General features: G+C 34.1%; 1 protein-coding gene across 1 annotated transcript; it reads right to left on the bottom strand.

Moving 5' to 3' along the window:
• Nucleotides 1-7,221: 7,221 nt before the first annotated feature.
• Nucleotides 7,222-17,660, bottom strand: LOC134691434 (elongation factor 1-alpha-like). The gene is made up of 6 exons (XM_063551956.1): nucleotides 17,501-17,660; nucleotides 12,839-13,007; nucleotides 11,464-11,642; nucleotides 10,257-10,536; nucleotides 9,353-9,609; nucleotides 7,222-7,831 (listed from the first exon to the last, which is right to left on the bottom strand). Exons 1-6 carry the CDS (start codon nucleotides 17,648-17,650, stop codon nucleotides 7,475-7,477), a joined length of 1,392 nt encoding a protein of 463 aa, XP_063408026.1. The 5' UTR covers nucleotides 17,651-17,660; the 3' UTR covers nucleotides 7,222-7,474.
• Between the last annotated feature and the right edge of the window lie 283 nt (nucleotides 17,661-17,943).

The following is a 17,943-nucleotide window of genomic DNA, read 5'->3' as shown; positions in this document are numbered from 1 at the left end:
ATTTCTCCTATTAGTTCAACAGAATAAAAGGACATTAACAAAAATGTATGCTTCTTCCGGAGGCAGATTGTGAGCTTAAACGAACGGTGACCCAATTTTTTTATTTCATTTTTCTTTTAAGTAATACTATATGATAAGGTTTATTTATAAAAAGATATAGCAAAATCCTATATTAGAAAAAAAAAGATTTATACCCAGGAGTACCTTAAGGTGGTAACTAACACTACAATTGCTATATAACCAGTGTAATTTTTCTGACAAAACGGTTGGTTCAAAAAAAAATATAATATTTTTGTCAAAGGTTCAAAGTAAATACTTCGTCAAAATTTTATTAAAATCAAACGAGCCAAATTGATTTTAGCGAAAGTGTTAAATGAAAAAAAGCTTGTATGTGTCACAAACCGATGCCAAGTCAAATATGCAATCGCAATCCAAAGTCATAGCTTTTTTAAGCTTAAATGTTGTGTCCATACTCGGTCAACTATTCAGAGTTCGACGTCTACAAGAAAATCCTGTTTCTGTCACTTGACAGCCTGTTGATGTTATAAAGATTAGACCGTTGCTGTTCTGTTGTTGTTACTAGTATATATAGATTAGACCGTTGGTGTTCTGTTGTTGTTACTAGTATATATAGATTAGACCGTTGGTGTTCTGTTGTTGTTACTAGTATATATAGATTAGACCGTTGCTGTTCTGTTGTTGTTACTAGTATATATAGATTAGACCGTTGGTGTTCTGTTGTTGTTACTAGTATATATAGATTAGACCGTTGGTGTTCTGTTGTTGTTACTAGTATATATAGATTAGACCGTTGCTGTTCTGTTGTTGTTACTAGTATATATAGATTAGACCGTTGCTGTTCTGTTGTTGTTACTAGTATATATAGATTAGACCGTTGGTGTTCTGTTGTTGTTACTAGTATATATAGATTAGACCGTTGCTGTTCTGTTGTTGTTACTAGTATATATAGATTAGACCGTTGGTGTTCTGTTGTTGTTACTAGTATATATAGATTAGACCGTTGGTGTTCTGTTGTTGTTACTAGTATATATAGATTAGACCGTTGCTGTTCTGTTGTTGTTACTAGTATATATAGATTAGACCGTTGGTGTTCTGTTGTTGTTACTAGTATATATAGATTAGACCGTTGGTGTTCTGTTGTTGTTACTAGTATATATAGATTAGACCGTTGGTGTTCTGTTGTTGTTACTAGTATATATAGATTAGACCGTTGGTGTTCTGTTGTTGTTACTAGTATATATAGATTAGACCGTTGCTGTTCTGTTGTTGTTACTAGTATATATAGATTAGACCGTTGCTGTTCTGTTGTTGTTACTAGTATATATAGATTAGACCGTTGCTGTTCTGTTGTTGTTACTAGTATATATAGATTAGACCGTTGGTGTTCTGTTGTTGTTACTAGTATATATAGATTAGACCGTTGCTGTTCTGTTGTTGTTACTAGTATATATAGATTAGACCGTTGCTGTTCTGTTGTTGTTACTAGTATATATAGATTAGACCGTTGGTGTTCTGTTGTTGTTACTAGTATATATAGATTAGACCGTTGCTGTTCTGTTGTTGTTACTAGTATATATAGATTAGACCGTTGCTGTTCTGTTGTTGTTACTAGTATATATAGATTAGACCGTTGGTGTTCTGTTGTTGTTACTAGTATATATAGATTAGACCGTTGGTGTTCTGTTGTTGTTACTAGTATATATAGATTAGACCGTTGGTGTTCTGTTGTTGTTACTAGTATATATAGATTAGACCGTTGCTGTTCTGTTGTTGTTACTAGTATATATAGATTAGACCGTTGCTGTTCTGTTGTTGTTACTAGTATATATAGATTAGACCGTTGCTGTTCTGTTGTTGTTACTAGTATATATAGATTAGACCGTTGGTGTTCTGTTGTTGTTACTAGTATATATAGATTAGACCGTTGGTGTTCTGTTGTTGTTACTAGTATATATAGATTAGACCGTTGCTGTTCTGTTGTTGTTACTAGTATATATAGATTAGACCGTTGGTGTTCTGTTGTTGTTACTAGTATATATAGATTAGACCGTTGGTGTTCTGTTGTTGTTACTAGTATATATAGATTAGACCGTTGCTGTTCTGTTGTTGTTACTAGTATATATAGATTAGACCGTTGGTGTTCTGTTGTTGTTACTAGTATATATAGATTAGACCGTTGCTGTTCTGTTGTTGTTACTAGTATATATAGATTAGACCGTTGCTGTTCTGTTGTTGTTACTAGTATATATAGATTAGACCGTTGGTGTTCTGTTGTTGTTACTAGTATATATAGATTAGACCGTTGCTGTTCTGTTGTTGTTACTAGTATATATAGATTAGACCGTTGCTGTTCTGTTGTTGTTACTAGTATATATAGATTAGACCGTTGGTGTTCTGTTGTTGTTACTAGTATATATAGATTAGACCGTTGGTGTTCTGTTGTTGTTACTAGTATATATAGATTAGACCGTTGGTGTTCTGTTGTTGTTACTAGTATATATAGATTAGACCGTTGGTGTTCTGTTGTTGTTACTAGTATATATAGATTAGACCGTTGCTGTTCTGTTGTTGTTACTAGTATATATAGATTAGACCGTTGCTGTTCTGTTGTTGTTACTAGTATATATAGATTAGACCGTTGGTGTTCTGTTGTTGTTACTAGTATATATAGATTAGACCGTTGGTGTTCTGTTGTTGTTACTAGTATATATAGATTAGACCGTTGCTGTTCTGTTGTTGTTACTAGTATATATAGATTAGACCGTTGCTGTTCTGTTGTTGTTACTAGTATATATAGATTAGACCGTTGCTGTTCTGTTGTTGTTACTAGTATATATAGATTAGACCGTTGGTGTTCTGTTGTTGTTACTAGTATATATAGATTAGACCGTTGGTGTTCTGTTGTTGTTACTAGTATATATAGATTAGACCGTTGGTGTTCTGTTGTTGTTACTAGTATATATAGATTAGACCGTTGGTGTTCTGTTGTTGTTACTAGTATATATAGATTAGACCGTTGCTGTTCTGTTGTTGTTACTAGTATATATAGATTAGACCGTTGCTGTTCTGTTGTTGTTACTAGTATATATAGATTAGACCGTTGGTGTTCTGTTGTTGTTACTAGTATATATAGATTAGACCGTTGGTGTTCTGTTGTTGTTACTAGTATATATAGATTAGACCGTTGGTGTTCTGTTGTTGTTACTAGTATATATAGATTAGACCGTTGCTGTTCTGTTGTTGTTACTAGTATATATAGATTAGACCGTTGCTGTTCTGTTGTTGTTACTAGTATATATAGATTAGACCGTTGCTGTTCTGTTGTTGTTACTAGTATATATAGATTAGACCGTTGGTGTTCTGTTGTTGTTACTAGTATATATAGATTAGACCGTTGGTGTTCTGTTGTTGTTACTAGTATATATAGATTAGACCGTTGCTGTTCTGTTGTTGTTACTAGTATATATAGATTAGACCGTTGGTGTTCTGTTGTTGTTACTAGTATATATAGATTAGACCGTTGGTGTTCTGTTGTTGTTACTAGTATATATAGATTAGACCGTTGCTGTTCTGTTGTTGTTACTAGTATATATAGATTAGACCGTTGCTGTTCTGTTGTTGTTACTAGTATATATAGATTAGACCGTTGCTGTTCTGTTGTTGTTACTAGTATATATAGATTAGACCGTTGCTGTTCTGTTGTTGTTACTAGTATATATAGATTAGACCGTTGGTGTTCTGTTGTTGTTACTAGTATATATAGATTAGACCGTTGGTGTTCTGTTGTTGTTACTAGTATATATAGATTAGACCGTTGCTGTTCTGTTGTTGTTACTAGTATATATAGATTAGACCGTTGCTGTTCTGTTGTTGTTACTAGTATATATAGATTAGACCGTTGCTGTTCTGTTGTTGTTACTAGTATATATAGATTAGACCGTTGGTGTTCTGTTGTTGTTACTAGTATATATAGATTAGACCGTTGGTGTTCTGTTGTTGTTACTAGTATATATAGATTAGACCGTTGGTGTTCTGTTGTTGTTACTAGTATATATAGATTAGACCGTTGGTGTTCTGTTGTTGTTACTAGTATATATAGATTAGACCGTTGGTGTTCTGTTGTTGTTACTAGTATATATAGATTAGACCGTTGGTGTTCTGTTGTTGTTACTAGTATATATAGATTAGACCGTTGGTGTTCTGTTGTTGTTACTAGTATATATAGATTAGACCGTTGGTGTTCTGTTGTTGTTACTAGTATATATAGATTAGACCGTTGCTGTTCTGTTGTTGTTACTAGTATATATAGATTAGACCGTTGGTGTTCTGTTGTTGTTACTAGTATATATAGATTAGACCGTTGGTGTTCTGTTGTTGTTACTAGTATATATAGATTAGACCGTTGCTGTTCTGTTGTTGTTACTAGTATATATAGATTAGACCGTTGGTGTTCTGTTGTTGTTACTAGTATATATAGATTAGACCGTTGCTGTTCTGTTGTTGTTACTAGTATATATAGATTAGACCGTTGGTGTTCTGTTGTTGTTACTAGTATATATAGATTAGACCGTTGGTGTTCTGTTGTTGTTACTAGTATATATAGATTAGACCGTTGGTGTTCTGTTGTTGTTACTAGTATATATAGATTAGACCGTTGGTGTTCTGTTGTTGTTACTAGTATATATAGATTAGACCGTTGCTGTTCTGTTGTTGTTACTAGTATATATAGATTAGACCGTTGCTGTTCTGTTGTTGTTACTAGTATATATAGATTAGACCGTTGCTGTTCTGTTGTTGTTACTAGTATATATAGATTAGACCGTTGCTGTTCTGTTGTTGTTACTAGTATATATAGATTAGACCGTTGCTGTTCTGTTGTTGTTACTAGTATATATAGATTAGACCGTTGCTGTTCTGTTGTTGTTACTAGTATATATAGATTAGACCGTTGCTGTTCTGTTGTTGTTACTAGTATATATAGATTAGACCGTTGCTGTTCTGTTGTTGTTACTAGTATATATAGATTAGACCGTTGCTGTTCTGTTGTTGTTACTAGTATATATAGATTAGACCGTTGCTGTTCTGTTGTTGTTACTAGTATATATAGATTAGACCGTTGCTGTTCTGTTGTTGTTACTAGTATATATAGATTAGACCGTTGGTGTTCTGTTGTTGTTACTAGTATATATAGATTAGACCGTTGGTGTTCTGTTGTTGTTACTAGTATATATAGATTAGACCGTTGGTGTTCTGTTGTTGTTACTAGTATATATAGATTAGACCGTTGGTGTTCTGTTGTTGTTACTAGTATATATAGATTAGACCGTTGCTGTTCTGTTGTTGTTACTAGTATATATAGATTAGACCGTTGCTGTTCTGTTGTTGTTACTAGTATATATAGATTAGACCGTTGCTGTTCTGTTGTTGTTACTAGTATATAAAGATTAGACCGTTGCTGTTATGTTGTTGTTACTAGTATATATAGATTAGACCGTTGGTGTTCTGTTGTAAAATTGTGTTACACTAGTCATTTTAGGGCTCTGATTACATTGCTGTTCCGAATGTGAGCCAAGGGTCCGTGTTGAAGGCCATACTTTGACCTATACTTGTTTTCGTTATACATATTGCGACTTGGATGTAGAGTTGTCTCATTGCCACACATAGCACATATTCTAATTTATATGGTATGTACATATATTTGGCTTATGTTGTCGGAAAAGCGTTCTGTGGCCGACATAGTTTAAAATTTCTATATTATTTGGTCTCAGCTAGAAAATTGCCTCATTGGCAATCATATACTATATCTACATACTTTATGTCTCATTTATGGGCATTATGTTTTTCAGTCTGTGCGTCCGTTCTTCATCCGTCCGTCTGTCACGTTTCAGGTTTTTTTTTGTTCAAGGTAGTTTTGATGAAGTTAAAGTCGAATCAACTTGAAACTTAGTACCCTTGTTCCCTATGATATGATCTGTCTAATTTTAATGCGATAACTTATAATATTTTTTTTCAAAATTACATGAGCAACACAAATGGTGGCATTTTTTTATCATGCAGATGCTTGCCCTTCCGATGAACATGCGATTCCTCCCAATTTGTTATCCCACCCCTAGCAGAAAGGCGGCCTTGTTCTTCCGTGAGTCCCAAATTTGTTTTCCGTTCTCTAACTTGTAAATTAGTTTGCCTCATTCAAATGTTTAGAAACTTATACATACGGCCTATTATACAACCAAACACAAATTAAATTTGCATTTTCGTGGCGTCACTTTTACCATTTTAGAGTTATCATACCTCTTTACAAACGGAAAAATTGCTGATTTTTATGTGTCGTTTTCTTTAAAACTCATGTTTGCCTCAAGCAAATGTTATGAAACTTATGTTCAATGCTCATTACAACAAAACTGTAGTCAAACTCAAATTTAGGTAGCATCACTCCTACAGTTTTTGAGTTATGTCCTTTTGTACCGTTTTATGCAAACGGGGCCATCATCTGTGGCCCATTGACGCATTTCCCTTTTTTTTTGTGAGGTCGAAAAGGGGGGGGGGCGTGTTACTTAGTCTGTAGTTTTCGATGTTGTGTTTAAACACGGTTTTTGTCTTTTGGATGTTAATTTTATACCATTCCATTGTCAGATTTTTTTCGACTTTATATTTGAGTTCGAATATCCCTCTGGTATATTTCGCTCTTTTAAACAAACAGTTGGTTGGAGATTTAACTCGTCGAATTGGTACTTAGCATAAAATTGAGAATGGAAATGGGCCGGAATGTGTCAAAGAGACAACAACGCTCACAAAGAGCGGAAAACAGCCGAAGGTCACCGAAGGTCCCCTATACAGGGAGAAAATCCCGCACCCCGAAAGCGTGCTTCAGCTGGACCATACACAAAAATGTGCACTATATACTAGTAGCTTAATGATAATTGACGTCATACTAAACCTCCGAAATATATAAAGGAAACAAAAAGTAAAATCACACAAGACTATATTATAACTAAGGACAGTGGCTCCTGACTTTGGACAGGCGCAAACATGCGGCGGCTTTAAACATATTTTTTTGTGATCTCAACCCTGCCTCTATATATAGCTCTAGCCAATGTAGAAAAAATAAAGCCAATAGACATATATAGACAACCTATATTTGTTAATTTCGGTATCATTTGTTCTTGTGGAGAGTTGCCTCAGTGGCAATCATACCACATCTTCTTTTCCACATATATAATTTTATTTGATAATTTCAATAAATAAATATTGGACGGGATTTGGTACTATGCATAAACATATATAATTTTATTTGCAACGTAAGTTTCTCGATTCATGACACATAACAGTGTCGGTAGGCCTTTTTTCTCTTCCTTTAAAGTAAAATGTTCTTCTTCCAAATGTACGATACACATTCGGGAATTTGTTCAATAAATAAATATAGTATAGAGGCAAGTTATATCACGTGTTCACTTTAGCTTTTGTTGGCTTTCTTTGCAGATTTGGTTTGTTTTCCTTCGGAAGCTTCAACCTTTGTGACCTCTTTGATGACGCCTACGGCGACGGTCTGTCTCATATCTCGGACAGCAAAACGTCCTAAAGGGGCATATGTTTGGAAGGATTCAACACACATAGGCTTTGATGGTAGCATGTTAACAATGGCGGCATCTCCAGATTTGACCATTTTTGGATTTATTTCCAGAACTTTACCACTTCTTCTGTCTATCTTTTCTTTCAACTCTGAAAACTTGCAGGCTACATGAGCGGTATGACAATCCAAGACGGGTTGATAACCAGCATGTATTTCACCAGGGTGATTTAACACAATAACCTGTTAAAATAAATTTGAGGAGCCTGTAATTCAGTGGTTGTCGTTTGTTTATGTGTTGCCTTTTTTGTTTTTTTGTCCTTTTTTGTCCATAAATGAGGCCGTTATTTTTCTCGTTTGAATTATTTTACATTGTCATTTCGGGGACTTTTATATCTGACTATGCGGTATGGGCTTTGTTCATTGTAGAAGGCCGCACGGTGGCCTATAGTTGTTAACTTCTGTGTCATTTTGGTATCTTGCGGAGAGTTGTCTCATTACAGGTCAATCATACCACATCTTTTTTTTTTAAATTGACGTAAAACAACTTAGGTCGGACATTTTTTTTGTATTTTCCCATATTTTTTTTTTTTATTAAAAAGTAATCTTAATTACTTAATGACAGCTGATATCTGACAGAGTGACATGTCCCCTGTAAAACCATTCCGTACACCAACTATAGATGACCTATTGCTTATAAAGTATTAGAAAAACAGACCAAAGCACGAAAGCTTATCATTGACCAATGAAACGTGAAAACGAGATCAAAGTCAGATGAAACTGTCAGACTGACAAGGACAGATATAGAAAGATGTGGTGTGAGTGCCAATATAACAACTCTCCATCCAAATAACAATGTATAATGAACGGTCTTCAACACGGAGCCTTGGCTCACACCTAACAACAAGCTATGTAGGACCCCAAAATTACTAGTGTAAAACCGTTCAAACGGGAAAAACCAATGGTCTAATCTATATAAAAAACACGGCCATTTTCCTATATTATTTAAAACTATTCTTTTTTTATTATTATTTTTTGCATATTATTCCCTATTCTAAATGTGACCTTAGCATGACACAATCCTCATTGTTGCAACATAAGGCCAAGGTATTGTTGCTCCTAATTAACGTACACTCTAAACATGATTATGTAGACCAACTATATTGTTGCCCTGAGACTTGTAGTAGCTAAAAAAAGTTGCCTTAACACTTTTTATTCTGCACTTAAGCTATTTATTCTCTGAAACCAATCCAGCCCTTGATATATTTTCACTTGATTTTGTTCAATGTTAAAACAAACTAGACGGAATAAGTCCGCGGAAATAGGATTTGGTATACTAGTAGTCTACACGGGGGAAGTTTACCCCTCCCCTTTTAATTTCTCCCAAAAATAAATAATATGCACATAGAGAAGATTGAATTTATATGGGTGTACACTTTTGAGGTCCCTATAATGGGGATGTCCTAATAATCACATAATCACATTTTTTTGCAAATATAATCACATAATCATTAATTATTTGTTTAAACAAATAATCAAATAATCAAAAATACAGTCCTAGATTATCAAATAATCACGAAATAGTTGGTCTTAAAATCAAATAATCATTAGAAAAACGGCTAAGTAATCACATAATCAAAGACTCCATTACGAGGCTCACTTTTCCAAAAGTACTGAAACAGTTTAAGTCAGAAATTAGATGATTAAAAAGCATAAACTTGGCTTTTTGAATTTAACAGACAAAACATTAGGTTGGATGCTTACCTGTGCAATGAAACTTTTGGCTCCCTTGGGTGGGTCATTTTTGCTGTCACCACATACCATTCCTCTACGAATTTCCTTGATAGAGACGTTCTTTACGTTGAAACCAACATTGTCTCCTGGTAAAGCTTCTGGGAGAGACTCGTGGTGCATTTCTACTGATTTTACTTCAGTACTGATGTTAGCTGGAGCAAAGGTAACAATCATACCTGGTTTGATGATTCCAGTTTCTACTCTACCTACTGGCACTGTTCCAATACCTTGTAAATTATAGTAATAATACATAACTTTATTGGCCAAGCAATATACTTTAACATGCATTTAACCCCGCCACATTATTTATGTATGTGCCTGTCCCAAGTCAGGAGCCTGTAATTCAGTGGTTGTCGTTTGTTTATGTGTTGCATATTTGTTTTTCGTTCATTTTTGTTTACATAAATAAGGCCGTTAGTTTTCTCGTTTGAATTGTTTTACATTGACTTATGGGGGCCTATTATAGCTGACTATGCGGTATGGGGTTTGCTCATTGTTGAAGGCCGTACGGTGACCTATAGTTGTTAATTTTTGTGTAATTTTGGTCTTTTGTGGATAGTTGTCTCATTGGCAATTATACCACATTTTCTTTTTTATATTTGTAATCTGAATGTAGTGATCAATGAACACCCTCCCATCCACATTAGGGAGGGGGTAAGCTAGAACTGTTTCCCCCTTAGATTACCTTCCCCCCTTCCCCCTCAGTGCTCCCTAAGTGATACAATTTAAACTGAACTTTGTAAAGCTGTACCTCAGTCGTCTGTATTTTGTATTTTATTTGTATCCTGTCGTTTTTTCAAATTTCATCCCAGCCACCTAGCTTCCCTCCCCCTCAAAAACCAAATGGTAGTTCCCTAAGACGAGAAACACCTACCTCCTATTTTATACACATCCTGAAGTGGGAGTCGAAGTGCTAGCTGTGATGGTCTCTCTGGAGGTAAGATAGCATCAAGAGCATTAAGCAAGGTTTTTCCACTGACATTTCCTGTTTTCCTTTCAATGTCCCACCCTTTGTACCACGGCATCTTATCGGAGTCGTCAACCATGTTATCTCCATTCCAACCGGAAATAGGAACAACAGCCACGGCTTTCGGATTGTATCCCACTTTCTTCAAATAACCGCCGATTTCTTTTTTTATTTCATTAAAACGAGGCTGAAAAAAATAATTTGAGAGATGATTGTAATAATACATGCATATAAAGATTTTTGTCATTGAGAACATCAATTGACGATTTGATAGTCGCAATATCTGCGTATTAGCACCCATCAAATCTTCGAAGTACTCGTTACAACATTTTTATTCCTAAGTATCTGACAAAAACGTCCGTTTAAACAACTATGTAACGAAGGTATTGTATGCAATCATTTCTATTTTTAGGTCTGTGCGCACGTTCGTCCATCCGTTCGTCCGTTTGTCCGTCCGTCTGCACCGCTTCAGGTTAAAGCTTTTGGAAAAAGTTTTTGATCAGGGTACTTTTTGTTGAAGTTTAAGTCCAGTCAACTTGAAACTTAGTTCTCATGTTCCCTACGATTTGATCTTTCTAATTGTAATGCAAAATTGGAGTTTCAAATTTCACATTCCACGGAACATAGAAAATGATAGTGCAAGTAAGGCATCCTTGTACTATAGACACATTCTTGTTTTATTTATCATTATCGACTTGTCTTGAGAAAAGGGGAACAATCCTCAGAGATTGAATAAGGGGTAACAATCATAAAAAGGTGTAAGGTCATGGATTTTTAAGCATTCTTCAGAACTTGATAAAAGGTCCATTAAAATTAGGATTCTTTCAAAATTTTACAAAGTTTGCAAAATCATGAACTATTTTACTAGTAAAATGTTTTGACGAACGATTGGGCGGAGAAGGTGAATACAATATGGTGCAATTAGTTGCTTAATTACTTCACTGTTTGGTGGCTCTGTATTGTCCATCTTGTTGACACCGACAATCATCATGCCACCATCAATTCTATTAAACTGAACATGTGCATTATGACCCTGAGAATTTAACGAATGCTGTGTGTGCGTCACTGCCTAAGTTTAAAATTTAGAGGTAAATTGTGAAATATAAATACTTACTTCACTGTATGGTGGTTCGGTGTTGTCCATCTTGTTGACTCCAACAATCATCTGTTTGACACCAAGCGTGTAAGCCAGTAAGGCGTGTTCTCTGGTCTGACCGTTGGCTGAGATACCAGATTCAAATTCACCAGTACTAGCAGCAACAATCAACACAGCACAATCAGCTTGAGATGTACCTGATCAAAAGATAGAGTCAATTTAAAATACAAAAGAGACCACTTAAGGGAGGGCAATAATGTGGCCTCTTATAAACAGGTGGTCTTTTAAACAGGTTCAATATATATGAAATGGACTATCATAATAGTATAAAAAAGAAGATGTGTTATGATTGCCAATGAGACAACTATCCACAAAAGACCAAAATGACACAAACATTAACAACTATAGATAATCGTACGGCCTTCAACAATGAGCGAAGCCCATACCGCATAGTCAGCTATAAAAGCAGCTTATATATAGCACAGGTTTTGGCTTAATATAATACATGTGGTCTCTTTAGCAGGTTTGAATGTACCTCCAACGATCAATTTGAGATGAGAGATGATAATCTGGATGGGATTCCTCGTTCCTCGTTTCTTTGTTCGTATGACTTTTTATTCCATTTTCATCTATGTTTCAATTATTTGACCTTATTCTCTTTTCTTTATATTTCAATCCACATTAGTCTCTCTTTTTTTTTACCAATTTTCCTCTTTATTGTATATATGTTTTGTATTTATTCTGAACGCTTAACCCATTTATCTTTAAGCTGTAAAACCCAGTGGCGGATCCAGAGGGGGGTTCCGGGGGGGTGCACCCCCCTTTATTTTTGCCGATCAATGCATTTGTATCGGGACATATGTTTTGCACCCCCCTTTGCCCTGGGTTAGCACCTCCCTTTCGAAAATTCCTGCATCCGCCCCTGAAACCTACCAACCCAGACCACTCTCCCCCAGAAATCTTCACCCATCACAGTTTAAGATTATTTAGACTAACTTAATAGATACATTTTTAATCCATTAGACGGTTTTTCTTTTTCTTTTTCTTTTATATCAGAACTATATTCGACCATCAAGAAATAATATCTTTTAGTCCCTCAAATTATTAATAAGGCGATAATATTTCTTTACCATAACTGGAGTGATTTCTGTTACATTCCCCCCCCCCCCCGCTTTTTAATGCGAGTTCTGCTAACGGTAATTTACTTTGAAAAATTTAAGACAAAAAATAAACAAAAAATTAAACGAAATACCAACAATTTTTACGAAAAGACATCTTTCAAGTTAAAAATCGAATCCTGGTTGACGAAATCCTTTCTTAAAACTCACCAGTGATCATGTTTTTAATGAAATCTCTGTGTCAAGGAGCACGAGATTTCCTTTTTTAAACTCACCAGTGATCATGTTTTTGATGAAATCTCTATGTCCGGGAGCATCAATAACTGTGACATAGTATTTGGTGGTCTCAAACTTCCACAAAGCAATGTCAATTGTAATACCACGTTCACGCTCAGCCTTCAGTTTGTCCAAAACCCAGGCATACTTGAAGGAACCCTTCCCCACCTAAACAAATAATAAAACCTTTTTTATTTTAAAGATGACATCTGTTGGGAATGATCAATCTGCAAAAAAAATAACTATGATGATAGTTTTATTTTGTTGGACAGTTTCCTCAAAATCTTGTCACAGGAAAAACAATCAGCATCACAGCATTATCAAAGTGGTTGATTTAATACATCAACAATAATTTTACTGTAAAATTCCAATTTCCGAGAATTTTTTACATTTACTCGTGTAAATAGATGTGTTATGGAAAATGAAACTTTTAGTATGTGCATTTTAAAGTGATATATTCTTAAATGGATCTCATCGCCAATTTTACCCGTGTAATATAAGCCCTACTGATGATTAACATTATTGTGCCCGTGTATATAAGCCATAAACTGTTTAAAACCCTATGGTAAACATTGCTTAAATTATCAATGGGAAGTCAAATTGAATATTTCTTTGTTTAAAACATTAGCTGTAGTTGATTTAAGTACAATTATGGACAAAGGAAGACAACTCTAATTTTTAAAGATGACTTTAACAATGACATCATTTATATTTTTAGAACAGATATTTTATATTCCTACACCTTACAAAAGTTATGTAATTTTCTTGACAAGTATAGTATAATGTATATGCACTATATTTTGTGTATTATATCAAAAGTATGATCAGCCTTGGAAGATTTAGATATCAAGTCGGTAACATAGGGTTCTGATTGCATTTCCTGCAATCTTCCTCCAAAAAATAGTTAAAAAAAACTAATTTTTAGTTGATTTTCCATCTGACAAATGACGCGATAAGGTAGTTTTCATATATTTTCGTTAACTAAGTCTGAATAGTAGAAAAGACAGGCGAAAGATACCAAACATTAAAATTCTTAACTCATAAAAAATTAAAGACTGAGCAACACAACCAAACTGAAAATTGGGGTGATCTCAGGTGCTCCAGAATGGTATTCTGACTGCAAGCAAATTGTCAGTTACAAATAATATCAAGTGATTGAATAGGGCGTACTACGTTTACGGTATAAGCTTAAATTGATATAGGATCATATAGGTGTAACCTACTGAATATTGCGATCGGGAACCAGTCTAACGCAAGATAAAACCGGAAGTAAGCTTAAAGACAAATCCCTCTATTGTTAATGCACATATACAAGCGCAACAGGACTATGTCGTCAGTGGTTTATGACGTCGTGGTTTCCGCGAACTCGAAACGTTAATGAGAGTTATTCCTCTTTGAGCCGATGAAGAGAGTGACAAATGTTTTGATCGGTAGATTTGCCGAGAAGAAAATGAAAATTGTTTTTATATAATAGACATCTTCCAGAAATGGATATAAACATTAATTATGTGAATTAAGAATATCTGAAACAAACAACAAAACAGCAAACGATAAAATATATGAATAAAAATAGAGTCAACTATACAGCAATCTAACAACTGTCCACTCTGGATACGCGACAACAAGATGGAGGGGGGATATGACCTTTATCGGGACTCCGGGATCGAGTGCTTTTAAGCTCGGGGATTTCGGGATCTGTGAATCCTTTTTAACTTTACTTTATTTAAATTCAGGACCTCGGGATTTCGGGATCGTGACCCCTCCTATCCCACTCAATCTTATTATAATATAAAACTAATTTCCATAATTTGCTACGTGTATGGTTTATTTTATAGAGTCAATCTCTTTGATAGGTTTTAAATTGTATTTATATTTCCACAAATCATAAAGAAAGTACGAAAATCATCAATCATGTCATAAAAAATCAATGTATCTATAGAAATAGAAGCCTTACGTTCCTATATGGATATGGCAAATTGCACATACGTACTTTGAAAGTGTAAGGCGATTACATTTTTACACGAATATAATATTTAGATTTCTGATAAACACCAACAAAACAGTAATCCAACGACACATACATGTAAAATAAAGTCCCATCTAGTTAACATATTCGCTTCTAACATTGTAGGTTTTCATATTTGACCACTCCGAGTATGATCCGATTTGCCAAATTTTATATTTATGTACTAGGTGCGCAATTTTTATATGAAAACACAACATAATCCTGCCTGTGTTAAAAAGTTGTCGGAATGAAGAATTAAAGAGGAATGCATATGAAAAAAAATCAATTGTTGATTTGAGAAAAAAAGGTCGGACTAGGTTCCATTCAAAATCACGGTATCACAACTGTATGGATATGCTTAGACTGAGTTTCTAGCAACATGACGGAATATTTCGATATGAGTAGATTCCTATGGATGAATGATCAAAACAGTAGTATGTTAAATAGACCCCGTTAACACAGGCTCGAAAATTGAATCGATCTTTCAGGAGCATCTCGCATGTACGATCTTTTTAGAACTTGTGCGTTTACATTTCGTATACATTGCAATCCTAAAATAATCGGTCATTTCGTTAAAAAAAAACTCGTAGTTAGTAAATAGGATAATAAAATATTTGGTTCATAAGATATGCTTCTGCATTTATTAACTATCTTTTTGATTAATATGTCAGAAGTTCTTTTAAAAACAAAGAAATGTCAGAATAATTTTACTTATAACGGTCATTTTGTTTGAAGATGAGGAATTTACAGATATTATAAAAAAAAATAATAATGAATAAATACAATTGAAAAGATAGTTTTTCAAATATGCACCGTTTAACACATGTATATTAAGCGAATACGGAACGAATAAGTAACGGTATCAGTCGAGCACTGAAACGGGTCCTGTCCAAGGTCAGGAGCTTGTAAAAAAGTAGTTGTCGTTTGTTAAAAGTGTTCATTTATTTATTTTTTTGTTCATAAATTAAGCCGTTATTTTTTCGTTTGAATTGTGTACCATTTGTCATTTCTGCACCTTTATTACCTTTATATGCATTATGAGATTTGCTAATTGTTGAAGGCCGTACGGTGACCTATTATAAAGTTTCCTGTGTCAATTGGTCTCTTGCGGAAATTCGTGTTATTTGCTATCATATCTTTATCTTTTCAGAAAAATTACACAAAAAAACATTTTTTTTTATCTTCATAGTCTGTCAAATCATTTGAGTATACGGATGAAACTCTGAAATCAGTTACTAATAAGAATATATTAAACTGACCATGCGCAGATTTATTTTTTATAATTGTAGATCGGTCGATTGATTGAAAAGTCGATCGCGATTTATCTAAGCGTTTAAATTTAAACAAAGATCAGGGTTGCGTTCAATATCGTAGCGGCTACATAGGGCTACGTTGATTTATGACTATTGAATATGTAGCTAGTCTAGCTGCTACATAGATATTGACTGCAGCTAGCCTTCCTACTCGTTCATATGATCAAAATATATATAGCATTACGTAGCCGCTACGATATTGAAAAGAACCCGGTTCATAAAAAATCGTTCTTTTTAAAACTACATTTGGAAGTTGTATTTTTAAGTCCGATGAAAATCGATCTTTCTCATATTTGCAATACTAAAGATCGGCGATCTTTATTGTTAGGGGTCTTAGATTTCTATTGATTTTATGTTATGATCATCAAAATAAAAAGGAATAACATTCTTAACCGAAATAAGAATAGTTGATATCGAAAGCAAAGGTCTGTTTTGTCTTTCAGATATTCTTTGACTGAACTACGAAAAGATATAATAAATGTATTCACTATTTTAAGAAGAGTTTCTGTTCAACACATAAGCACTATAAATAACCTGAATAGAAATGTTGTTCATAGAAGCATAATCCATTCGCGTGTACATTTGTTCAACGCATTGTTTTCCAGCCACTGCATTTATATTACGTGTCTGTGAAACTGACTGAAAACTAAGTACTATAACGTGTAAATTAATATGCATTTATTGTAGTTGAAAACAAACAAACACCATAACAGCAAAATATCGAGAATTGAGTTGTCCGTAATTTGTATAGGACTATGATAATCGCCCAAAACCGGCGGAACGGCTTTCGACGTTGTTTTAGAATTGGCGCAATGTATTCCCGCCATTTCAAATTGTTAACCCTTTTGTAGAAATATCTCTTTTTCCAATCCGGTAACCCCATCTTTTTATTTCATGATTTTATTTAGACATAAACAACGCATATTCTGTTGAATACTCATCGAGAAATTATTGGTCAATTTTTATTAAACATCATTCTTTTAAAGATATTTTACAATAAAAAAAGGCGGGAAAATTATTATAGCAACTTATCGCTATTATTTTCCACTCAGAAATTGGTAATATTATTAAAATAGTTTGTATTAACAACTTGGTTAACAGAACAAACAAGTTTTATGGGAAACAAACTTTTAAAAAAAATATTACACTGCTATTGACTTCCAAATTCCATGAAAAAGACGGCGCTTTATATCGAAAACGAGGTCGGTGACCCCATTTTTTTATTTGCTTATTTTGAAGCTTTTACCTAACCTAAAGTAAATATAAAATATAAAGAAGATATTATTGGTAGATCTGAATAGAAGGATTTGTCTTTAAGTGTCCCGGAGAGTTGTATCACTTACCTCAGCTGCTTCCTTCTCGAATTTCTCGATGGTTCTTTTGTCGATTCCACCACATTTGTAGATCAAATGACCAGTTGATGTTGACTTTCCAGAGTCGACGTGACCAATGACGACAATGTTGATATGTGTCTTCGCCTTACTTGCCGACATGATTGATTGGTAATCTATTTATAATGAGATGATATTGTCAACATTACAATTAAACAAGTTAGTTTCTATTTTTTTTTGGAAAGGGGGGGGGGGGGTCGGAGGAGTAATTTATTTTAAGTAATTATATATAAGACCGAACAACAAACGACTCTAGGTATTCGGTTGCTAACTGAAAGGTATAAATAATATTTTTATATATATATTTTGATACTTTACTCTTGAAGAGCACATACAAACAGACTTAAAATGATTAATAACAAAATCAAATAATCAAACAATACAAATAAGAAGAT

Source organism: Mytilus trossulus, chromosome 11 (assembly GCF_036588685.1).
Source record: "Mytilus trossulus isolate FHL-02 chromosome 11, PNRI_Mtr1.1.1.hap1, whole genome shotgun sequence".
NCBI classification, from domain to species: domain Eukaryota; kingdom Metazoa; phylum Mollusca; class Bivalvia; order Mytilida; family Mytilidae; genus Mytilus; species Mytilus trossulus.
This window is presented reverse-complemented; position numbering and strand designations above follow the sequence as displayed.